This window comes from Pempheris klunzingeri, chromosome 17 (assembly GCF_042242105.1).
Source record: "Pempheris klunzingeri isolate RE-2024b chromosome 17, fPemKlu1.hap1, whole genome shotgun sequence".
In the NCBI taxonomy this organism is placed as follows: Eukaryota; Metazoa; Chordata; class Actinopteri; order Acropomatiformes; family Pempheridae; genus Pempheris; species Pempheris klunzingeri.
Window position 1 is genome coordinate 20,053,968 of NC_092028.1, and position 25,772 is coordinate 20,079,739.

The following is a 25,772-nucleotide window of genomic DNA, read 5'->3' on the forward strand; positions in this document are numbered from 1 at the left end:
CAATTCTAATAGTTCTATATTACTATGAACCTGTTCTGACCACATTTGACAAACAGAAGTTAGACTGAAGGTTTAATTTGGAACGTCCACATGGAACGTTCAGTTCACACGTATCGAATTTGGAACGTTGCCACATTCGGAACGTTAGCATGAATGTAAACGCAATCGGTGACGTAGATTGCGTAATGACAGTGAGCGTGGCACGTAGCTGATGATGCATTAAGTGTCATTACGGTACATTCAGGTGAACGATACCAGTTCGTTTTTTTCCCCAATGCGTTATTTCAGCTTTTTCCCCTCAACAATGAAAATATATAGTTTCCTTTATTAATAACCCGCCACCCAAAACAAGTTAATTTAAACGTCATGAATCTGATCTCATTACTTTTAAAATCGCAAATTCATGAATCTAAACTTTGCAAGCAAAAAACAAAGTTAAAAACATTTATAAGCGAAGTCACTTCAATACACTTTCCCCAAAACAGACAAGTAATCAAAACACCGAACATCTGTACTCAATATAAGATCACGAGATCAACATGTTTGTGTCGCTGTTCTTCCCACAAAGTCAGAAAATATCAGCGCTATCTTGATATAATTTCACTTTTAATCGCTTTAACACTCGACTGTACGCTGCTGGTGTTTTATTTTGAAAGGCCAGCGGCCGGAGGGCGTGACCACGTTTGGTTTCGGGAAGCAGCTGTCTATCTGTCTATCTGTCTGCCTGTGTGTGTGTGTGTGCGTGTGTTCGTGTGTGTGTTCGCCCACAGTTCACGAGAATCAGAGCACGTAGGTAAAAAAAAAAAAAAAGGGGAAACACGCTCAGTGGAAAAAAAGAGCCCCGGCTGTGAGCTCGTGTCTCCGCAGTACTTCACTTGTTTTTATTCCAGCTCCTCCAGCAGCTCGCCGATAGATGGTAAGAATATTTACTGTAGTTTACCGACATGCCTCCAACATTTGTTGCCTTATTTCCGTGTCCGGATACACTGTAAAACACAGGAGGTTTATAATCAGGCCGCAGCCAGCGTGTTATAGACACTGGTAATAAATATATAGACCTGAGTGTCAGAGCTGTAGAGAACTGTGTATGTAATCATCATGTAAACAAGAGAAGAGAGGGTGTTTATCCCGGAAGGCCTTCTGACAAATCACCCTGATGCTGCTCGGAAAGTTATTTTCACGAGTGTTTGCTATTTATTTACCTTTTAATTTAGTTTTGTGAATTATAACCATCATGTTACATGAGATTCATCGAGTTTTTTTTTTTTTTTTTTCAAGAAAAGGTGTCTTACGTTGGCTTTAATGCGTGCGTGACATCAGCCAATGAGCAGCAGGACAATCAGACAGTGTGGTTTACATTGATGTGTGTGTGTGTGTGTGTGTGTGTGTGTGTGTGTGTGTGTGTGTGTGTGTGTGTGTGTGTGTGTGTCAGAGGTTTGGCTGTGCCCACCATGTCCAGAAGTGTGTGGTCCAAGTGTTCAAAGCCAGGGGCTTCTGCGGGCCAGGTGGAGCCCCCCCAGGGTCAAGGTGTCCATGTGTACCTCTTCTGGACCAAGGAGGGGGAGAGATATTTGTCCTTCCGGCGCGGAGAGGTCACTGCTGAGGAGCTGTGCATCTCTGCCTCTGAGGCCGTAGGTAAGAGGGTCAGCCTGGACCACTTGGACCCAGGAAGACCAAAGTGAGAGCCCTTCTTAAAGTGTCTTTTCATGTGTGTGTGTTTAACCCCAGTGTTTCCTCCCCAGGGATAGCTCCTCTGTGCCATGTGCTGTTTGCTCTGTATGATCCACTGTCACGCTGCTGGTACAGCCCAAGCCACGTTTTCCGTCCAGATGACAACTCCGGCCTCGTACTTCACTTCTGCATGAGGTCAGTCTGTGTTTTATAACGCAGCATTAGGAAGCCCTGCGAGTGGATTCACATGATGCTGTCTGCCGTCCTTCTCCTGTAGGTTTTACTTTCAGAACTGGCACGGACTAAACAAGAACGAGCCAACCATATCCCGTTATGTGCTCAGATCTGGGACGGATCAGGGGAGGTATCTGCTTGAAATCGCCTCCCTAGAGTACTTATTCTCCCAGGTTTGTGTTTGGCGTTCATCGTTTTCTGCGTGTCGATCAATTAATCAATGCACCTTTAATTTGGTTGTGCTCACAATACTGAGATCTTTGCTTTTGTGCGTCCGCTAAAAGGCTAAATATGAATTCGTGAACGAAGTGGTGCAGATGGAGGACTTTCAGTCGGCGGCGGATCTGAGCCGCTTTAAAAATGAGAGCCTGGGGATGGCGGTTCTTCACCTGTCACACCAGGCGATGCAGACAGGCTGCACCTTACAAGACGCTGCCAAAGAAACCAGGTGAGTGCTAAGTGTGGCTCGGGTCCTGGCATTCACTGTTTTAATCGTCTGTAATGAAATAGTAACAATGACTAATTGCAGATAAATCTGCATCTCTATATTAATTTGAATATGTTGGGATGATGGACACGGATTTGTAAGAAGTAGGTTGTTTAATATTATTTCTATCCTATTTTCTGCTAGCGTGACAATCCAGTTTCTCCCCTGGAGCATCAAAGCTTCTTCTAATCTGATTTAATCACTGCATCCAGGTAACACTGAAATACCTCTTGGTTTTTTCCAGCTTCTTACGCTGCATTCCAAGGTGGTTCGCCAAACACATTTCCAGAGACAACTTCCTGACAAAGATCCGGATCCGGCGGGTGTTTGCAGAGTTCGTGCAGACCTTCCAGCAGCACACTGTGGATAAAGGGCGGCTGGGCGCCCGTGAGATTATGTATAAGTACATCTCTACCCTCGAACACTTGGCGCCACGTTTTGGCACAGAGATCTTCGCCGTTTCCCACCTGGAGCTGAGAGAGGACGGGGATGGAGGTAGCTCCTACTCCAACACCACCCATGCTCAGGGGGACTCGAAAGACGACTTCATCGCTCCGGCCACACATGAAATAATGGTGTCTGGCACCAAAGGGATTCAGTGGAGGAAGGTGTCCTGTCAGAAGGTTTGTGAAAATGCAGCTTAAAGCCTCTGGTGCTCTAATTCCTCTGCCTCCTGTTTTGTTGTGCTCATTCGGTCTCTCCGCTTAGGCGCAGGAAAACACGTACTTCAGGAACGACAGCGTGAGCTACATGAAGAAAAACAAACAGCCGTCCAGCCAGCCGAACGCAAACACTCCCAATAAGTGGAGCTCCTTCTGTGACTTCCCTGAAATAACTCACATCGCCACTGCTGGAGCTAATGTGTTCATTAGCACTCAGGACAATCACTGCATGGTGAGAGGACTTGTTCACCCTTTTATGTAGAAGCTGCAGTGCATTAATCTAATAGGGAAATGTGGTTGTGATGCATTAGTCTGATTGATATACTGCATATTAGTCATTCTGCTAATCGCATTGTTCAGTCTTTAAACTGTCTGGATTCTCTGCACATTACACTCATATATTCTCCACCTCTATATGTTTATGACTGTAGGAGCTTTTGGGTTTTTTGTGCGCTTCAGGCATTTTATTATGTTTTGAATTTGTGTGCGTCTGTGGGTGGGAGCTCTGATTGTAAGCTAGTGGTGTTTCTGGATGTGTATGTAGGAGGTTCAGATGAACTCCAGCCAGGAGGCCTGTTCCTTCATCTCCCTCCTCGATGGATACTACCGGCTGACTGCGGACGCCCACCACTATCTTTGTCATGAAGTGGCTCCCCCAAGGGTAGTGCTGAGTGAAGCGAATGGACTGCACGGACCCATGCAGTGAGTTTTTCCCCTTGTACACATGCACATACAGACATATGGAGACACACAGCGCGTTATAGCACAACTCTGGTTTGTTTCCAGTGACGATTTTGTGCTCCAGAAGCTGAAAAAGGAGGCAGCAGAGGAGGGAGCCTTCCTCGTACGTTGGAGTGGTCTCGACTATCACCGCATCATCCTCGCCGTCCTGAAAAAAAATGAGGTAAGTCGACGCCCACGCTCCTCTTTGGCAATTATCGCAGCGCAGCAGTGGTGAACAAATTTCAGCTACTGCAGGCACAGCTGTGTTTCTAATGTGTACGTACGGCTCACAGAATGGATCGAAGCCGAGCCACAAGCAGTTTCGGATTCAGCTCAAGGGTTCGATGTTCTGTCTGGAGGGCTGGGACAGAGAGTTTTCCAGTGTGAAGGAGCTCACCGACAGCCTCAAGAACTTTGTGCTCAAGTCCGGCTCGGACTGCTTCACTGTGAAAAAGTGCTGTTTGCCGAGACAAGCGGGTTCGTGTTTATTGGACTTTTCAAATCTGGAATCTGAAATTTCCTTTTCTGAGACGAAAATCGGAAAAAGAAAAATGGGCTTTTTTAAAAGTTGGTTTTATCAGGAGGACGGCTGCTTTACTCCAAGTAATTTTACAGATTCACCAGCTCACCTTTTAAAAAACAATAAGATAATTTAAAGTCGCCCCAATTTTGTATTTTGTGCAATGGGAACTGGATTTTTCATGTTTGAGGGAGAGAATGAAAATCCATAATAAAGAAACAACACAAAATTCTATTTTGAGGACAAAATTAAACTGAAAATGGCTCCATTTCGTTTTTAGGATGTTACAAACACTGATAATTTAAAAAAAGCCCAGACTTTTGTTTCAGAACAGGAAATAAACGATTTATGCCAAAATCCTCATTTCCTTTTAGGTTATTTAGGTCTTTACGGAGGTTTGTCTGTGTGTGTGTGTGTATGTGTGATGTAGAGCTATCCAACCTTCTGGTGAAGAGGCAAGATGTCGATAGCCAAGCTCACACCGACTCCTTGTCCCTGAACTTGACCCAGCTGCGCTTCCACCAGATCAAAGACAAAGAGATCATACAGGTGACGAGACCCTCTTGCCTTCTCCATGTATGACCATCTGCTCCTCCTGACAGGCTCTTTGTTCTCAGCTCTGTAACTGACTAGTGGGCGTTTGTGTTGATGAGCAGGGACAGCATCTGGGCCGTGGGACCAGAACTAACATCTACTCAGGACGTCTGCTGGTGCGAAGTGGAGGAGAAAATGACGATGATGACGAGTCTAACAGCTTCGCTGACCGCAAAGGGATCCAAGTGGTTCTCAAGCTTCTAGACCAAAGCCATAAAGATATTGCACTAGTAAGAAGCCTTGAGATCTTTGCATTAATGGCAGCCAACTCTCAAAAGAATAACAGTGGTAGTATGCTGAGGCATAACAGGTATTAAAGGATAAGTCTGGCATATTTAAGCCTGGGATCTTACTATTTTACAAATAACTTTTGGAATTGGTCCATTAGAAACACTAAAATGGAAAAGGATTCATACAGACATAGACTTGGAAGATCCTTTTGGTTTAACCACAAACAGCTGTTCTATCACATGTTTCAAAGCCACCAGACTCCATTGACAAAAGCAGTAATTTTACATGGTAGTGGCTGGTCTACCGCTGTCCTGATCAATTAGTTTGTTCGTGTCATTGTGTGACTTTGGAGTTTTAAATGGTTGGTTTGGATCTAACACAATATTTGTGTAACACACAATAACGCAAAAAAAACTAACTGACTGAGGCAGTGGCAGACCAGCCACTGCCGTGGTCTGTGAGGTAAAATTACAGTTTTTGTCAATGGAGTCTGGTGGGATTTAGTAGTGCAGTACAAAGGCTTTTTCTTACAGCCCGTTCATCTTCTGCTCTCGGCTGTCAATGGAGGTGATCTACTGGACAGATTCCAAAAGCTGCCACCCAATTTGAACCCAAAATATATAAAAATATGGCCCAGGTTTAAAAACAGTGGAATTATCTTTCAGCATGTCTAATCTAGTATCATCCTTCTCCTTCCTTTTTCATTCTTAGGCATTTTTTGAAACTGCAAGTCTCATGAGCCAGGTCTCCCACAGTCACCTGGTGTTTGTGCATGGTGTGTCCGTCAAGGGATCTGAAAGTAAGAGCAATAACTCTGTTCAGCTTCACAAACACTTCTGCTGTTCGGTGTGTGACTTCTGTGTCTGCCACTGTTCCCATCGCACGTCCAATCTTAGCCCTGTTCTTTTTGAAAGAGGATGCTGGACGTCTCTCACTTGTTTCTCCCTTTACAGACATCATGGTGGAAGAGTTTGTTGAGTTTGGGCCTTTGGATGTTTTCCTTCGCAAAGAAAAGGCATCAGTGACTCCTCAGTGGAAATTCATTGTCGTGAAACAGCTTGCCAGTGCCCTCAATTATCTTGTGAGTTTTTTTTTTTAAATGTATTTTTTTTATAATTAAGTACAATTCAAACTCAAAGTGTTGTACAATTTGTCTCCAGACAGCCTTTGAAATTTCAAATCAGCTGCTGTAGGCCAGTGGGTAAAATATTGTCAGTAACAGAATCACACAGTGCAGCTTTCCAATTGGACGCCATGTTTTGAGTTTGAGCTGCAGGAAGGAAATGAAATAATCTCATTATCAGACCAAACTTTAAGATTAGTGCTGCAAGTGATGTTTTTTTTTTCCGACCCAGTGACTAATAGCTTTAATAAGTTAAGTAAAATCTATTTTAACAACCCGTAAAGTTGATACCAGTGCCATATTTATCGCTGCAGGAGACCAAACGGCTGGTTCATGGAAACGTCTGTGCCAAGAACATTCTGGTGGTGAGGCGTGGTCTGGAGCACGACACGAGTCCCTTCGTCAAGCTGAGCGACCCGGGAATCGCCCTGAGCGTCCTCTCACGGGAAGGTTAGCACTAGCAGCACAGCGTCCTCTTTAACCTCACGTTACAAGAAAGTCAGCCTCAGGTGTTCAGAGCTTCGCGTACTGCTCTGTCTCATTTTAATCAGATTCAGGGAACAGGAAGCGTCAAGAACACTGCCTGTGACATATTTCCTGCTGTCGTGCAGTTTTATCTCAGCAGTTTATCATTCAAACAGCTCAGAGGTGTTTTTTCATCCATCTTTTTTAGTTTTGTTTGTAGTCTACGAACAAGGATCTCAAAGAAAAGAGGAACAATCGTTAAGTACCTTTTTATCGCAGTTTGTAGGTTTTACATTTTTTTTTTAAATTAAAGGATAACTCTGGTATTTTTAAATACCAGCCCCATTTTCAAATCAAACTAGGCTCACTAAAAGTGCTAGTTTTTGCCACTGACAGGCTCAGATCAATATTCAAAGTATCTCACAAAATTATGGAAAGGATCCCTACAGAGACAGACTTTTGCTCTTGCTATTAAAACCCACCAGACTCCTTTGACAAAAACAGTAACTTTACCTCATAGAACGTTGGGAGTAGCAGGTCTACTGCTGCCTTGATTTATTAGATCGTTTTTGCTATTGTGTGTTACACAAATATTGTGTTGGATCCAAACTAATCCTTTAAAACACCAAAGTCACACAATGAAACAAAAAAACTAACTGATCAACACAGTGTTGGATCAGCAACTACTGTGTAAAATCATTGCTTTTGTCAATGGAGTCTGGTGCTATAACGGCTGTTTCTGGTCAACCACATTTAACTAAATTCTGCTGTTATACTGAGCTCCTCTTCAAAAGGATTATCACTGTTTTGCACCTCAGAACGTCTCGAGCGCATCCCATGGATTGCCCCTGAGTGTGTTGACAGCGGTGCACCCATTGGCAATGCTGTCGACCAGTGGAGCTTTGGCGTCACACTGCTCGAAATCTGCAACAACGGCGACCTTCCCATGAGTGGCAGCACATTATCTGAGGTAAGGCCCTTTATTTATGTATATCCCAGCAGCCACGAGCATGTATATCGTTCCTAATTCTAACACCGGCACCTTTGCCCTCGAACAGAAAGAGCGCTTTTATCAGCAAAAGGGCCGTTTAGCTGCACCGTCCTCCCAGGAGCTGGCCAGCTTCATCAGCATGTGTTTGACCTACGAGCCCGTGGAGAGGCCTTCGTTCCGCACTGTGCTCAGAAAGCTCACAGAAATCAAAAGTGGGTCTTGCTCAGCTTACGTTTTGTTTTTCTTTCAATCTATCTCAGTGCATTTGATAGTAATATTTTTTTTTCCCCACACACAGATCTTGATATATCCCCAAGTGCGACTCTCCCTGACAAAGACCCGACCATGTTCCATAAACGCTACCTGAAAAAGATGCGGGACTTGGGAGAGGTGAGTTCTAATGTCACGTCTTACTTCTTCTTTGTGTAAGTTTGATAGTAATCCACTGCTCATTGCTCTGTCTCTAGGGGCACTTTGGAAAGGTGACTCTGTACTTGTACGACCCGGCCAACGACGGCACAGGAGAGCGTGTGGCAGTGAAGGCTTTGAAACAGGAGAGCGGTCACGTGCCTGAGGGCTGGATGAAGGAGATTGAGATCCTGAAATCCCTTTTTCACAGCAACATTGTCAAGTATAAGGGATGCTGCACTGAACTGGGTGAGTCGTCAGCTCTCATCTGCCAGCTTCAAATGTATTTATTGAAATAAACATCAACACCCAGTGTCTGCATCAAGTGCTTTCTCAACATCTCCTTTTAGCTTGCAGAGCTCAGTGAATGATTCAGACAATTGATTTTTGGTCCCTGCTGTTCCTCTGTAAATACTGAAAATCCATTCCAAGTGCACCACTTCTCCGGTTGTATGTCAATATTTTGAGCTTTCAACATGCAGCATGCTGAGCACCGCAGCCCGTTCAGCACCAGGATAAGCAACAAGTCATTACTGCCTTTGATAAGTAACGGGAGTAGGATAATAAATGCACTGTTGTGTTTGACAGGAGGACAAGAGGTGCAGCTAATAATGGAGTACCTTCCTCTGGGGAGTCTGCGAGAGTACCTTCCCAAACGCAAAGTGGGTGTGCCCCAGTGCCTTATATTTGCTCAACAGATCTGTCAGGTGAGTTTAGGCGTGTCTCCACTTGATTTTACAATGTTAGTATATGTAAACATTCATATATTTTACATTGGCTTAAAGAATAACACCAGTATTTGTAAACCTGGGTGCTATTTTTACATATAGTGGGTTTGAAATAACCAATGGGTACAAAAACTCTTGGAACCGGTCCAGTAGACCGGCCGGCAGCTGAGGACAGGCGCCTCTGACAGACTCATATTGTTATTCAGAGTGTTTTTTCCAGCGTTACAGAAAGGATTCCTACGGTGACAGATTTATAAGACCCTTTTTGTTTAGTCAGAAATAGCTGTTATATTGACTGGTTGAAAACCACCGAACTTCATTGACAAAACCAGTAATTTTACAAGAGTGGTGGTGCTGGTCTACTGCTGCCCTCATTGGTTTGTTTGTTTGTGTTATTTTGTGGCTGAAGTGTTTAAAGGGTTACTATGGATCCAACAAAACATTTGTGTAACACAGAAAAACACAAACAAACTAACTCATTAGGGCAGTGGTAGCCCAGCAACTCCTGTGTACTATGAGATAAAACTGCTATTTTTTCAAAGGAGTCTGGTGGATTTGAATAGCAGGAAATGCCGTAGGGATCTTTTCCATAATGTTGTCAGACATTACAGCCATTGTATCTCGGAGCATTATGCTGCACTGTAACCAGGAACCAGGAAAATGGCCACCAGGAAATAATGACTCAGCACTTTTTTCATCCGCACTAAATATAGCAGAAGCTGATGACCTGCTGATGGCACCAGAAGACAAGTCGGGATTACCAACATAATTTTATGCATCTTTTATTTCTGTTGTTTTCCTCTAAAGGGTATGGAGTACCTGCACTTCAAGCGGTACATCCATCGAGACCTAGCTGCCCGCAATGTCTTGGTGGAAAATGACAATTTGGTAAAGATTGGAGACTTTGGCCTGACGAAATACATCCCTGAAGGCGAGATCTACTATCGTGTCCGTGAGGACGGGGACAGTCCAGTGTTCTGGTGAGTTCCTGCAGCACATAACAGTGTTACTCAGTGCTTCCCTCCATGACTTTGGCCACTGAACTGTTTGTTTTCTTTGTACTGTGCAGGTATGCCATCGAGTGCTTAAAGGAGAATAAATTTTCCTTTTCGTCGGACATTTGGTCCTTTGGCGTTACGCTGTACGAGATCCTGACCCACTGTGACCATCGCCAGAGCCCTCCAACGGTGCGTCATCACTGGCCTCGTATAACAAGCTCAAACCTGCATAGATTTTTATGTTAGACCAATCAGGAGGATTTCAAATCCCTGTGTTAAATGCACAGTGTACTTGTGTGTTTTTTGTAGAAGTTCTTTGAGATGATGGGGGTGGCTCAGGGACAGATGACCCTCATGGTGCTCACAAAACTGTTGGATAAACAGCTGCGACTGCCGTGTCCCAAGGAGTGCCCACACGAGGTAACATCACATGCCCAGTAAACGCTGGTATGTATACGCCTCCTGATATTTTCATAATTACTTTTTTCTTAAACCAACAGGTGAAGGTGATAATGGAGCAGTGTTGGGCAACAGATCCTGCACAGCGGCCAGCGTTCAGATCCCTCATCGAAAAATTTGAGGCCATTCGCCGAACGTATGACTGGCAGTATAATATAAACTTTTCTTTGGCTCAGATTTGCTGATCGGGACTCGCTCCGCTTCACCACTGTAGCAAACGTATATGACAAGGTAGCCAGTGATGAGTTTCCTGCTGTGCAAAGGCCGCATTTACATAGATGTCTTCATACTTAAGGGTTGTTTCCGCTAAAAGTCAACTGCATTCCTCTTATATGTGACATTAACAGTGATAAACTCAATCTGTGTGTTGTTTTTTTTTCTTGGCTGATGAGATGGATATCATGAGAAAAGGTGACGCATTTAGCAAGTTTTTGTCTTTTTAGACATTATAGGTTTGCATATATCACAGTAAGTATTAATCATTTCTGCAAGGCTGGAGATTACTACATTTTATTTTTTATTTTTTAATTTTTTGTACAGAGAGTTAAGAAAATGTGAACTTGGCGTTAATTTTGTATAAACCAAAAGAATGAATTTAAAATCTAATAAACCATTTTTCACATGATCTTTCATCAGCGACTGAAACAGAAAAGGGTGTTTCCCAAGTCTGCCGTTCAGATCTGTGTCCTAAATACAACAAAGCACAGCTACGTCTCTGTTAAATGAGAAACACTGGGGTTGCACAAGGTTATAAGGAAAAGCAATCAATATACTTGAGTTTTTTCTGATACCCTGTGTTGTCTTCATCATTTAGGGGCCTTTTGGTATTAAAGGAAAAATGAAAACATGCAGCACGGCACCACACCAGTCAATCAACCAAATCAATCAACAAGAACTCTGCTGCTCTGACACTAATTTAATATTCATGTACACATGAGTCACAGAGTTATGGGGCTATGAGACAGGCCAAACTACCCTGATGCACCACAGACAAAAACAACCATCTGACACACCCTCGTGTTCAGTCGGTGTTTGCGGGCCAATCGGCGTCCTCCATACTCTTTGAGAAAGTCCCACACACCACCTGACGCAGCTTCTACCACAGAGGAGCTGCAGCTTTTTGTTCCTCCGCTGGTCAAAGCTGCTGGACAGGCACAGCTCGTCTGATGGAAATTAACAGGTTCAGATGGTCTCTGTTTAGTCGGGGGGTGTCCAAGCACACAGTCAATGTAACAGACCTTCTGGAAGGGTCTCACCAAAGGAAAGTGGCCGTATTGTGTCTGGACAGTGTTGAGAGCACGCAGGTCCTCATTTTGCAGTAATACCCATCACATAATTCGCTATAATGGATTTTCGTGCATCATCTAATTCCCCTTGTAGACTGCAACAGTCCACCTGCTCCTCTACAGCTGCGTCTCACAGGCTGTGACCAGAATAAGTATGGAGACAAACACATAATAACAGCTTTCTATAGTAATAATTTCAACCACCGAAATGAAGCAGTCAGTCAGGGATTTGTTATTTTATTCAGAGCAGACAAGTCTGAAAGGCAGTGCTCCATTATACTGTAAAATAAAACAAAACACCTATTAGTATCTATAAAATGATAGGATTTGAATGGTACTGGTGTCTGTCTCTTTGTACATGGGTATATATATATATATATATATATATATATGAAGAACATAAAGTATTTTTTGGTCACATTTCTTTTCTCCATCTCTTTTGTAAAAGCAAATACATACATGAATGAATAAATAAATTATACAAAATAAAGGCTACAGATTATCCAGGAACAACATGAAAGAAGCATATTTAGATAAATAAACCAATATCTTTTATTACACAAACTAAAAATTATTAAACAAACTACATAAACGTGAGTAATAAAGTCATGCGCATGGCTGGATGGATTTATTAAGGTGTTTTTTTTATTATTAGAGTTGCTGTATGATACTGTAGGTTTACATTATTTTCATGAAAATAAGATAAACTTCATTAATCCCACATCAGGGAAATTCACTTGTCACAGCAGCTCAACAGTAAGACAAAGAGTACAAGACAATAGACTTGCGGTAGAATGACTCAGCCAAGTCATTCTACCGCAACACAAAAGCAGACAAAGAACAAAACCTCATCGAATTTTATGGTTCAACTTTGTTCACTTGTGCTTAGTGTGTGTAGGTAACTATTGAATTTGACAAATTCTTACTGATAGTAACAAGGCAGGACACTGATAATTAGGAAGTACTCATTTGAGGACACTGGGACTTTATTATTGTTCATGCAAGTGAAAAAGTCACCCAGAAAAACCCAGTGTTTGCTGTGTGACATGAAATATCACAAGGCCTTTAGATTTGCTGCATTATTTGCAATGTTGTTTTTGCACAGCCATGCTCATGTAGTGAAATAAACACTTTGTCACACACCTTTATTGTGTTAAACAGTAAAATAATAAGATTTTTTACTCTCTACTCACAGGTAATGCTTAGTTTTCATACTTATCAGGTTCTTCTAAACCCAAATGGCCAAGAGAAAATAAATACATACACAAAACCTCAGGTCTCACGGGGTAAAAGTTGTTTTTTTTATTAGTAAAATTGCTTTATAATACTGTAGTTTTACATTATCTTCCTTAAAATGTGTCTGTGTGGTCCAAATCTTTATGTCTGATCCAGTCTAGAAATGCAGGACTGCATTCTTAGTTTAGGATGAAGTTTATTTTGAACATTTGACACTGAGAGAGCTGCAGCAGTTAAATCCAGTTTACTGCAGATCAAATAGAAGTCGTGGCCACGCCCCCGCCTCCGTTACGTCGTCGTCATGGAGAATGCGTCCCCCTCTCGTCCAATCAGAAGCGGCGCTGGGGCCATGTGTGTATTGTTTAAACTGCTCAAATCGGACCGAGTTTCCAGACCGATAAAACTTCCACCAAACTGAGTGATGGCGGCCGCCGTGTCTGTTAGCGCAGCTGCCAGAGATGAAAACACAGACACAGGGCTCAGTTTCGCCTCTCGTCCGCCTCACGAACACTACGACCTCGCCGCGGACCGCGAGGGCTGGATGCCCGGAGACCGCCGGGGTCACGAAGCCGAAGCCGGCGAAGAGGACTCGACCTCGGATCGAGAGTGCCAGCGGAGGGTCGACGAGGACTTGACGTCCCTGAGTCCCGAGGAGATAGAGAGCCGCTTGGAGAGGACCCGCCGGGAGTTTTACAACCGGAGAAAGATTATCATAAAAAATCTGCCCTCCGACGTCAGCAACCAGGTGAGTTAAGAGTAGAAAACCAACTAAACGGGTTAACTGGAGGTTTAAATTGTTGGTTGATTGACGGTTCGTTTAGCTAACGTTAGCCTAGCTCCAATATGCTGCCATGCTACCAATGTTAGCCTGCTAGCCATTTAACTAGCTCTTTAACTTCTGTTGATGTTTAGCATCATTTAATCTACAGCTGGTTTATTTAAAAGTAAACACATTTAATTAGCAGCAACGGAGCAGTACTAGTCTTGTGGTTTTAACTAGTTTGGGTCAGCTAACTAGCACGGATTGGGCTGACTTGCCAGGTGGTCAGATAGCTGTCAATAATGGACATCTGTGGCCTGTTTGACCCGCGAGTGCGGCCACGAAGGTGACAAAATACTAACTTTAATAAACTTTTAACCAACTATCCAAGCGCCCAGGCCTAATATAAGTGATTATACTCGGTACATGTGTGTCACAGGTGCGCTGGGACTTTATTTTGTACGCCAACGGCTTATTTTGTTTAAGCTAGTCGCATCAAACGGGCACAGATTTGCTCATGATGCCACATTTTTTGGAACGTGCCTGACTCGTGGGGAGCGCTGGGCCTGCGGGCGGTACCATTGTTCCCATTGGGGGGGGAGGTGGGAGTTCGAGATGTGAGTTGCAGTATAACAAAAGGTGGAAGGTGTGGGGACAAAACGTTTCAGAAAATGCTAGACAGCATCGCCGTTCGCTTGTGAATGGTCAAAAAGCAGCGCAGAACAATTTTTTCCGGACGAACAATGAGGTCAGTTTTTCACCTCTCACCCCTCACAGGTGCACTTGTTGCTCGTTCCCCAGTGGGCATGAATTAGTTAATCATGCAGCTGCCAAAATCTGCAATTAAGCAATCTGTAGTTGTATAAAGCCAAAATGTGCAACCTGGAAAGTCAGATATTCAAAGTATGATACTCAGGTTAAAGGGATGTGATGAATCTGAGCGTCTGAATGTGATTATCTGTCTTTTTCTTATTTACAGGAGGTCCATGAGCTGTTGGGCAACTATGACTTGAAGTACTGCTTTGTTGACAAATACAAAGGCACAGGTTGGTCTAACTGCTTGTCCCTCATGTACTGATAAAGGATACGTCAGTTTTTGGTCTCAAGCAGCTCATATTGTGTGCATTTAGAGCATTTAGCTATTAGCTAAAATCTCGATGAGGACTAATTTGAATGGGCTTTAGTCATAAAAAGCAAATGGTCCTTGACTATCAGGGAGAACGCTTAGCAAAAAGCTCCTGGTGCAGACACCTTTTGTCTCAAAACTCCTTGTTTGCACCTTCACTAAACACGCTCTTTTCAATTATCAGTCTGCTCCAGCGTTTCATAACTATTGGTGATAAGATTATTTGTCTTTCACCAAATTAATTACACTAATTATGCCCTGATTGTTTTGTGCTGCCATGTCGTTGAGTGGTGTGGAGGTGTGAGTGTGTTCTGCGTGCCAACCCTGGCAGCACCAGCAGAGATGGCAAGCTGTTGTGAAAGTTTGTCAGTAAGAAAGGTTATCTTCCTCACTAACAGCATTTTTTTCAGTGAGCCTTTTTCTCCGGTTTGAGTTCTGCAGCTGCCATGTTGGAAACTATTCAGCTAGTCAGAATTTTAGGAGGAAAAGTGTTGCAAAATGGCCTGAAATATGCTCTCAAATGAAACCCTTTCTGCATCCAAAAGTTGGGCAAAATGGCTTTTAGAAAATTTGGAAATTGAAGAAGAAACTATTCCTAACATGTTCAAAAAAGCCTCCAAACCTCTCAGTCCAGGGGAGCTGCCTGTTTACGGCCAACAAAGATCGGCTCACCACCAGAAGCCTCACAGCAGGTTCACCAGGAAGAACTGACGTGGGGAAAGACTAAAACAGAAACATCACTTTAGACTAAGCATTTAAGATGCTGTTACACGTTCGCTAGCTGGGCAGTATCCCACCAGCAAGTGTCTGATAATAGTGGGCCAGAAAACGGCACGAGCCAGATGGTAAATTCAGGGTATGTCTGCTGTCTACCAGTCTGTTGTGGCAGATAGGCAGTCACACTTCAAGCAAAATCAACTTGGTTTGTAAAAAGATTTTATTTTCTTCTTCCTTTCCTTTGTTTCTTTTTGTGGCTCTAAGACTTAACTACACGCCGCCCTCCTGGGTGACTGGATGTTTGCCTGACACGGAGCAGCACAGAAACAGGCTCCAGTCTGTCAGTCTGTCTGCAACAAGAGTCTGTCACATTTGTTAGACGTTCCTCAAAGTTGGCGCTAATAACGTTACACCTTGTGCATGCCTAGATGTGACTTTTTAGCCATCAACATGATGCTCAGTCAGATGAAATGCCTTTGATTCTTGCAGCCACTGTGACAACCATTGTAGTGTCAATAAGTCAAATGTTGCAGTGACATGAAAGCTGGCGTGTGGTGACATTGTGCCACCGGCGTTGCCTTTTATCAGACCTGCTAAAGGAGAAACGGTGTCACAACCAGGGTTTTCCACCTGAGAACAGATCTTTCTCTTAATGCTGACTGACTCCCTCACTTGACACCAACTTGTTTTATTCATCTCTCTTCCTCGCCTCTGTCCCCCTCATCTCCCTCAGCATTCGTCACGCTGCTCAATGGGGAACAGGCGCAGTGTGCCATCAAAGAGTTCCACCAGCATGTGCTGCGGGACCGGGAGATCTCTGTGCAGCTGCAGCCAACAGACGCTCTGCTGTGCATCGCCAACCTGCCCTGCGCCTTCACCCAGCAGCAGTTTGAGGAGCTGGTGCGACCATTTGGCAACCTCGAGCGCTGCTTCCTGGTGTACAGCGCCTCCACGGGGCACTCCAAGGGCTACGGCTTTGTGGAGTACATGAAGAAGGACTCGGCCGCCAGGGCCAAGTCGGAGCTGCTGGGGAAGCAGCTGGGCTCCCGCATGCTGTACGTGCACTGGACCGAGGTGGGCTCCCTCACGTACCCGCTGCTGCACTCTAAATGCCTGTGCGTGGACCGCATGCCCCCGAGCCTGCTGACAGCCCAAGACCTCCGCAACGCCCTGGCTGACACCCACCCACCGGCCTTCTGCCAGGTCAGATTCACCACACACAACAAACACGCTGCTCCTGTCAAATGTAATGATTTCAGAGGGATACGTTATATAGAGAATAATGAGTGTTATTCCACCTCAGAGCTGCACTGATTAGTCCATTCATTCACTTGTTGACTGACAGGAAATTAATCAGCAACTGTTCTGATTCTAATCCTATTTTCTCATTTGATAAATGTGGGTTTACAAATGTGAGTTTCTTGCTTTCCTGAGTTCTACGTTATAACAAATTGATCCTCTTTTGGTTTTTGGACTGCTGGTCTCTTTTTTTTTTTTTTTTTTTTTTTTTTCTTCTTCTTTTTTTAGAGACATTTCTTTGGGTCTGTGCTTTGGATTGTAGGTAACTGCCATGTCTGATTTTTTTTTGTGGGTGTTTTTTACAGATCAAGCGTTTAAACGAGAAGATATCTGATGGATTAGATTGATTTCTCTGTGCAGCTGCTGTGGATTTATGCCATGAAAGGCCACGTTAACCACAAACCTCTGAGAGCACTTTGATGCTGACATGCCGCCATGTTTATCTGAAAGTTGTAGAATTTACACCGAAGGGTTTCAGATGTTCCACGTTTGATCTCCCGGTACTTTTCACCTTTACCCCAGTTTTCCCGTGGCCACTCAAAGTTTCTATAGCAATGAGCATTGCTGGTTTCTATGGTGACGACCACCTGACTCCCCCAGGTGGTGTCATTCAGCAGGCTTTTCTGGAATGAGAGAGAGGGGTGTCCTTTTAGCACGACGCACATGGTGGCACTTTTCTGCTGGTTCCACGCTTTTTTCTTTTAGGATTGTGGCAAAGGCAGTGATGATTAAGGATCATGTGATGATTGAAGGGAAACGGTTGAGTTTCTCTGAACTGGTTTTATCAAGATACAACTGGCCCGGTTATGAAATACTCAAACCTGGTGGCACTAAATCATGAGGCCACATCTAGTCACTGATGGTGAGTAAAGGAAATTCAAAAGCTACATGGTCAGCAGAATAGTGTGTTTCTATCTGTGAACACCAAACCATTTATCATTAAGTTTTCAGATTTGATCTGGAACTTTTCTGACTGGAGATAAAATGCAGACGGTGTGAAGTCACAATTACGGGCGGAAAAAATTATAGATTTCTTATTGTTCTGTGACAATCTGTTATTGTTTGACTTGATGGAAAAGTCAAAATCACCCGAGTCCTAAATGAGACGCTGCGATATGAGAACCTGACAGTACTAGAAAATTTCCGCCGTCTCTTTTGGGAGTCGCTGCATCGTCAATAAACAAACCGTTTCTGCTGGGATACTTTAAACATTGCTTTTGTTTAAGTTTGAGTGATTCCACATATATTTTAAGGAGCTTACAAAACGTTCCCAGCATAAATATCTTGTGCTGGACAAGTGAAAATCCGCAGGCCTACCAGGTAGCCCTCTGTATGTACAAATTATTACTGGCAGCAGGACTTTGGCTGAGCGGGTGTCTGAGATGATAATGATTGTTTGACTTTTTTCTTTTCCACAGTTGGCTCAGGGACAAGATGGGAGTTTTCGGCGGTTTGCGGTGTTGGAGTTTGCCACGGCTGAGATGGCTGAGGAGGCACAGCGACTCACTGACGGCAGGCTGCTCGACGGGACACACATCAGGGTGTCCTTCTGTGCCCCGGGCCCTCCTGGAAGAAGCATGCTGGCTGCTCTGATTGCTGCCCAAACCATGGTATTTAAGTCAAATGTGTCCAAAGCTCCCATCAGGCTTTGCTTTGCTGTTGTGCTGACTGACTCTTGTTGTGCTGTGCTCCCTCCCTTCAAGGCTGTTAACAGGGGTAAAGGTCTCCTCCCCGACCCCACTGCCATGCAGATACTTACAGGCCTCAACAACCCTGCAACACTCAAGATGCTCCTCAACCCGCTTTCACAGGGCCACAAACAAGGTGAGGACTTCTCATAAGGTCTTAATTAATGGCTTAATTGGATCATTTGTTCTGCTGCTGTGGATCCTGATGTTGTCTTTGTGCGCAGGCCTCCTCGGGGCAGCCCCTACGATGCCCCTGCTGGCCAACCCCGCCCTCTCCGCTGCCCTGCTCCAGCTGCTCCTTCAGAACCAGGCCAAGGCTCAGCAGGTACTGCTACCTTTCTGCCTCCTCTTTGATGAGTGCCTCCTTGCCGCTTTGCCTGTTTTTTTTTTTTTTTTTTTGTTTTTTTTTTTGATTCACCCTCTTCCATTCACACACCCCCTCCCCACTCTGCTCTTTACCATTAGCAAGCCTTTCTGGGAAATCATCTTCTGTGGGCTCAGGTGCTGCACAATAAAGAAAACCCTCTAGTGCCTTGTGTGAGTGGTAATGGTGTGTGTTTGGCTATCAGTGTGTGAGGTGGTGGTGGTGAAGCTAGATGGATCCTGGTGTTTTTATGTGTTTGATAGAAATCACAATGCCTGGCTAGGTAAGCTCCCGCTAAGAAAGTGTGAGGTTTGTTTTTTGTGTGTGGAGTGGGGGTGGCGGTGTGGTGGGTACTTTGAGTGGTGCTGAGTGATGTGGTAAGTATATGACTCCGTTGTGCACAAAAAAAGTGTAAATAATGTGTGGTGAGTAAGCCTCGGTGCTGATTAAAGTGTGGTTGTGTAGTTTTTTTTTTTTCCTCACCGCTTGTGGGTGTTGGAGCCAGGCTACATGACCCTCTTGTGACACTGAACTCTGCCCTCTTCTTTGGCCAGCAGACCGGACTCATTGGGGAGAATCCTCTGGCTGCTCTGCCCGTCCAGCAGGGAGTCCATCTGCTCGGCGACCTGCCCCAAGGTTTGGCATCCGCACACTCCAGCCGTAGCTCCTCGAGCCACAAACTGCATGCTTTTGCTTATCTTATGACGCTAAACATCTGTAGCCCTCCTTGCATGTTTTGGTCGTGATGCTAGAAAAGTCATGATATTATGAAGTAGAAGTCCAGTAAAACACTGACATTATGGGTATTTGTAGCAAAGCAGGTTTGATGAAAATCTAGCTTGCTGAGTTTACATAAAAAACACAAACTATTTGTAGCCAAACAGATTGAAAATCAAGCATTACGTCAGTCATGCCTCTATAAAATTCCCCTAGGCGGTGTAGTCCCGGGGCTTGGTCTTCAGACAGATCCTCTAAACCCCCTGAAGCCAATGGCACTTGGCAGAGCCCTGGCAAGGGAGCAGGAGTCCCCCACAGCAGCGTGCACCTTCCCCCAGACTTCCTCTCCCACCCTGCAGGGAATCTCCATGCCCCTGATGGGTGGCATGATGGGAGCAGATGGCCTCACAGCACAAGGGGTGAGGTCCCAAGTAATTTCCATAATCTTTCTGCCTCTTGTGTTCTTGTCCAGTTTTCTACTCAAGTGTAAAGAGTTTTTATTTTCTCATGGCTAAAATGAATCACCTTTTCCCCTCCTTTTAGGTCTCTATACTGGGAGACCCTCCCAAAGATGTGAACCTCCCCCAGAGTGCCTTTCTCAATGTCAACAATGTTTTTCCCTCAGGTGAGGAGCTTTTTTTTTCCCACTGCATGGTTCTGATTTTCCTACTTGACAGTCTGCTCTTGTTTACCTGAATATCTGAGTTGATGCAGCAGACGTACTCCAGCATATAATGCCTGTCTTCCCTCATCTCCTCAGGAGGAAGCTGCAGACCTCACCCCTACAGGAAGAGGCCCACGCTAAGTAACGTGTCCAACCAGCACACACACCAGAGCATACAGCCCAGTTATAATCTCCGCTACCAGGACTCTTACAGCCCAGAATATCCACCTCTGCACCAGGTAACCACCAGGCTTCCACCGCCTCATCTGTGGAAAGTCTCCATATGTTTATGCTTTTGACTTTAATGGATGGTGTCGTGGTGAACTGTTGAGTTTACAGTGTTGGCGTCTGGCTGCTCGTTCAGCAGGCTGTAAACTGACATCATGATCTGTTGATGAAATATTCAGTATATCCACATATGGAGTCTGTTGTGATTGAGCGTGTGTGGAAACTACTTAACAACAGAAATAGATGCATGGTAGAAATAGTACTATAGTACGAACTGTTGGGATTTGGCCTGTAATGAATAGCTGGATAATGTGTTGGCCTCTACAGAGTTCCTCACCAGGTGGAGCCTGACTTCTTTAATTCCAGGCAGCCGAGAGCAGAAAATACTGGTGGTAGTTTGAAATAAACACAAATGGTACATGAATGTCGGTCCTTAAGTATCTACAGCGTCTTAACTAGGAGTAAGATGTTAAAATAAATACATTTCTCATGCTGTGCTTGTAGAGTATCATCTCCAGTTAGCATTAGCACATTAGCTACAAACAAGCATATAACCCAGCCAGGCAGCCAAATACTGGTGAATTTGAAGCTTGACCCTTAATTTGAGTAATGGCTGTAATTATTTTGCTTAAAACTGACGCCAAGTTCACTTAACATGCAGCTCTCATCACTACAAACTGACACCAGCACAAAAAGAGCTTAATGTGCTGTAATAGTTTTTTTTTTTTTTGATATATAAAGAGTCCAAACTGTCACTGTCTCTGACTTCTGTGCAGGCGACCGCTGTAATTAAAGGCGTTTATGTTGAGTAACTCATGTCATCAGCGTACGTAATGACTGTAGTTTGCATCTGTAGACGAGATGATCTGCACCGTCTCTGTAATGTGAGGAGTTCACGATGCTGACTGATAGATAAATGGTTGAAATCAGAGGCGTGAATCTCCGTCACTGAGGCCGACGTGATGCTCGCTTCGATACATTAAAGATGCACATGACTACTACTGCTACCAGCGTGATGCCATCCACGCCGATGTGACATGATTCAGTTTAGTTTATTTCTCTGATTTCAACTGAAAATCATAAATGAACTAAAAAAGTGACTAATTGACTTCACGTTTGTTTCTCCAATACTGCAGCTCAGTCAGCTGTTATGCTGTTTTCTCTTTGACGTCTTTTCATCAGTCCTTTTTGTGCAAAAACAATTGAAAAGGAGTAAATTCAAATGTAAAACTGTTATCAGCAGTTTACTGATGAGGCACAAATGCGTTGCTTCAATCACAAATCGCCTCATTTTCGAAAACATTTGTGTACATTTGAACATTTATTTAAAGCTGAAGCCTTCAGTTTGCTGCTGGTCAGAATATTTTAACATAAATTATGTAGGTAACACAAGATAAGACTATTTATCCCACAGTGGGGAAATTCACTTGTTACAGAGGCAGAAAAGGTGCAGAAACAAAGCGTCAGTGGCAAAAGTATTCCAGAAACAGGATGTGAAATTATAAAATGTATATGTGTGTATTGCACAGGATATTGCAAGTGGTTAAAAAGTCGTGATAAAGTGCAGGTAGTGGCTGTGATTGTCATAAAATGGGGTTTTATATCATGTCAGCATTTGTGGAATTGGTCTGCAGATGATCCTGTTGAAAAAGACAACTTTTAAATGGATGTCAGTTTTTAAGCTGCAGACGGACGGACAGGTCTCTGGGCTCTCGCCTAGCGGAGATAATAAATCAAATTTTATGATAAACGAGTTAGAAACGATGCATCTCGTAATTCATCCCTAACTAACGGTGACGGACGAATGGTAGAAGGTGGTGTTGCTGAACGGGCACTTGAGCTCCTCTAAAAGGACGGTGGGGGTACGTTGGGTGAAGAGGTCGGGGGACCAGCGGGCTGTATGATGTGATCTGGTCTGAAGCCCATCTGGTGTCTCTCCTCAGGATCCCCTGGCCCACCTGTATGAACAGCAGGAGAACCTCGACACTGGAGCCTTGGCGGGATTCGGTCAGCAGGTAGCGTTTCGTCAACCTGTTTCCAGACGCTGTGAGGAGTTTTAATCTTGTTAAATCGCATGTGTGACGTCTTTATAGTAACACGGACGTGTTTGTGTCTCTGCAGCTCTCTCGCCACCCTGACTACAGCGAGCGGTTTTCCCACTACAGCTTCCCCCCCAGCCCGCCCCTCTCCTCGTACTTCAGCTCAGGGCCCGAGGCCTCCGGCGGCCTCCCTCCCACCCAACTCAACAGGGTAAGCGTGAAGCTCGGGGCCGATTCGGACTCTGTTTTTAAACGAAACATTGATTTTACTTGTTGGTGAGGGAACATGAAGGCAGCTCTGGAGGAGATGCAAAGTGGAGGGTTGGGTTCCAAGAATAAGCCCTTGTTCAATAATTAATGCTGTGCTGTGAGTGCATGAGCCACAGAAGTGGTCTGGGTCACTGAGAGATGGTGGTTTTGTCCTCAGGCTGTGGGGATGCCTCCTGTGAGCCACACCGCCAACTACCCCCCAGGCCTGGGGAACGCAGCCAAGGTAACCTACAACACCCTCTTGTCTTGTTAAGCGTCTTGTCTCAGACTCGGGGTGCGTACAAGTCTCAAACACAACCATCAAAAGTCCAATAATCGTTCACTTCTCAAGCAGAAATGTGAAAAAATAAAAAATTGCTGGTTCCAGCTTCTTTAAATGTGAGGGTTCGCTGCTTTTCGCCGTTTTTATATCGTAAATTGAATTTCTGTTTGTCGATCAAGACATTTGGAGACATCGCTGTGATCTCTGGGAAACGGATACACACGTTATAGACCAAACAAATAATCAATTAAATCGTCAGATTAATCGACAGCGACGATGATCGCTGGCTGCAGCCCTAGTTTCATCGCTCATGTACTTGTTTGTGTGACTGCTGTGGGTATAAATGAACTCTGTAAACTTTATTTTTCACATTGAATTTCTAGTAACGATCTAGATGTAGAATGAAGGCTTAAAGGTACCTAAACCAAATGTTTCTAGATTAAAGTTCTTGTGTTTTTTACTCTTAAAGCAAAGACTGCAAGCTAGTCTTTTTGATATAACTTCTTTTTCACCCATTATAGACGCCCATTGGTAGCCACAAGCGTGTCTTCTCCCGGCTGATCCCGTCTCCGGAGCCGAGCCCAGAAGGCAGCTACGTGGGGCAGCACTCCCAGGGCCTCGGCGGCCATTACGCAGACTCCTACCTGAAGCGAAAGCGCATATTCTGAATGCAGCTCCGTGCTCCTTGCTGTACGAGTAGCCATCCAACAGCCAGCACACAAAGGCGTCTCCTGCAGTCTCCTCCAGTGAGCTGTGAGGCCGGGTGGTCCTTGGATGTGTCTCCTGTGTACTCCTGTGAGTGACCCCTGGAGGGCGCTGGGGAGTGCAGCCTGTTGCTCTATAGACGGTTGTGTCGCTCCATGGCAATTCTTGGTGGTTGTTTTTTTTTTTTTTTTCTTCCTGTTTGTGTGTGTATATATGATTTTAGTGTGTTGGTAAATTAAGTTTTTACTTTTTCCTTTTTTTTTTTTTTTTAATTTGACTTATTTTCCTGTTGAAAATCTTGTACAGTGAGAAAAAAATGGTTAATTAGCTGATGAAGTCTTTTCCCTTAAAGCATTTTTTTTTTTTTATTCCTGTGTTGAGTGTGGTGTACCAGCAGAGCTACAGATAGTTTGGCCAGTTTTCAGTGGTATGTTTGACATCTCACTAAAGTGTTGCTGTCCACAATTTCAGGCAAAGGGACTTGCATAGTATTAAAAACAAGCTTTACTTCAGAGGCTCTACTTTTTTAAATAGCCTTCCTACTTCCATGTACAAAGTTCGGTAGTTTTGTTTAATGAGATGGTGTTTTTTGTGTTGTGGTTTTTTTTTTTTTTTTTTTTTCCTTCCACAGGGTTGTATATTTTGCTGTATGACATTTCTGGATTCAGGCCTCTCCTCATTGGTTGACACGCAGCTTTCCATCCACCAATGACGGCTGTGTGTACCTGCCTGTGTCGTATGATGGTGAAGCTTCTTACCATCCTGGCGTAATTTTCTCAAGCCTTAACTGTTCCACGCCGTTTTTGTCTTTTTAATCCACACAACACCCTCCAGCTTTGTTTACGGAGTCTGTTCGCCACACTGGTTGTCGAGTGATGCACTTGGAGGGCACAGGTCACAACCCTAATCTGTTCTCACCTCTCTAAGACGCCATTTTCAAGTCTCCTCTCACTCGTGTGTCCATGAGTTGAATATTTTCTGTGTTTGTGTGAGTTCCGTCAGCCATTTTGAATGTCTTAAAGTCCAACCACCACGCCTCTTTTTTTTTTTTTTTGGATGATGAGCGGGGTTGGGTGGACACGCGCTGTGTGGCGTCTCTCCAGCTGCCAGCACACGCTGGCCGATTGTCTCCCCAGAGGGGGGAGGCGCCACTCTCGGTTCAATTTGCTCGTCTTTGCGAGCGGATGGCAGCTGGACGCACGGACACAGCTTGTGTTCAAGGTTTTCCAGTAATGGTGGGAATTAAGTCTGTCTGGGGGGGTTCAAATGGAAGCGAGTGGCAGGTGATTGGTCGGTGACGTGACTGTCCTTGTTTTTCTTTTTTTTCCTTTTATTTTTTTAATAATTATCTGGTTGACAGTTTGATTGTGAAAACCCATTACCTCTGACTTCTGCTAGGAAATGCAGCTACACTTGAGCCTTAACAGTGTTTTCTGTGGTATCATCCTGCCCTGTGTTGGCTTCCATCTACATTTACCATTTCTGTGTTATTTGCTGTGTAAATAGTTAAGCTTGATAATTTTCCTGAGTCCAAAACTTTTGTTTTTTCTTCAATCATACCTGCCTCTGGTCTGGTGTTTTGAATGAATTTGCTGCTCCTCGTGTTTTTGTCGTTTGCCTGTATGTTTTGAAAGCTGATGTGACCAAGAGTGGCGCCACAGCAGACTGCTCATGTTGTGTATGGACCAAGAGATGCAGCTGTACTGTACGACCATCACTCATTTTGATCGATTTGACTCTAACTGCTATCTTCTCATCTGTACCGCCATGGTTGTCTCTGTTTGTGTGTGACGTGAGCAAGTAAATGTTATTTAAACTCATGCTGCTGTGAGCTTGTCATTTAAAGGAACACTACATATAGTCTTTGATATCAAAATGTGAGTTTTTATGGGGTTAACATGGAAATCTACCTGTATTTTACCTTAAACATTTATGCTGACACTCGTGCACGAGTGCGTGGTTCAACGCTTTTAAATCTGGGCCTTATTTTTAAGTGTTTTGGTTTAAAAATGACTTCTCAAGTACAAAATATAATGGAATTGGTCCAGTAGATCACCTCAGGTGGCAGGTTGAGATGTAATCTAATTACACCAGATCAAAAGACGGCCAATAAAAGT

General features: G+C 44.1%; 2 protein-coding genes across 2 annotated transcripts; both read left to right on the plus strand.

Annotated features, from left to right (window-relative positions):
• The first annotated feature begins 788 nt into the window (after positions 1–788).
• tyk2 (tyrosine kinase 2) lies at positions 789–11,082 on the plus strand. Its single transcript, XM_070848307.1, has 24 exons — positions 789–916; positions 1,433–1,635; positions 1,743–1,866; positions 1,949–2,078; positions 2,190–2,353; positions 2,637–3,015; positions 3,101–3,286; positions 3,599–3,756; positions 3,841–3,958; positions 4,071–4,254; positions 4,728–4,846; positions 4,954–5,121; positions 5,834–5,921; positions 6,076–6,203; positions 6,560–6,695; positions 7,529–7,680; positions 7,769–7,913; positions 8,000–8,091; positions 8,169–8,358; positions 8,698–8,816; positions 9,645–9,817; positions 9,907–10,024; positions 10,145–10,255; positions 10,336–11,082. Exons 2-24 carry the CDS (start codon positions 1,452–1,454, stop codon positions 10,477–10,479), a joined length of 3,510 nt encoding a protein of 1,169 aa, XP_070704408.1. The 5' UTR covers positions 789–916; positions 1,433–1,451; the 3' UTR covers positions 10,480–11,082.
• Positions 11,083–13,237: 2,155 nt separating this feature from the next.
• Positions 13,238–23,857, plus strand: raver1 (ribonucleoprotein, PTB-binding 1). Its single transcript, XM_070848310.1, has 14 exons — positions 13,238–13,561; positions 14,556–14,622; positions 16,153–16,622; positions 18,137–18,328; positions 18,422–18,542; positions 18,631–18,722; positions 19,325–19,406; positions 19,704–19,906; positions 20,031–20,112; positions 20,248–20,390; positions 22,323–22,394; positions 22,501–22,629; positions 22,846–22,911; positions 23,472–23,857. Exons 1-14 carry the CDS (start codon positions 13,238–13,240, stop codon positions 23,616–23,618), a joined length of 2,190 nt encoding a protein of 729 aa, XP_070704411.1. The 3' UTR covers positions 23,619–23,857.
• The last annotated feature ends 1,915 nt before the right edge of the window (positions 23,858–25,772 follow it).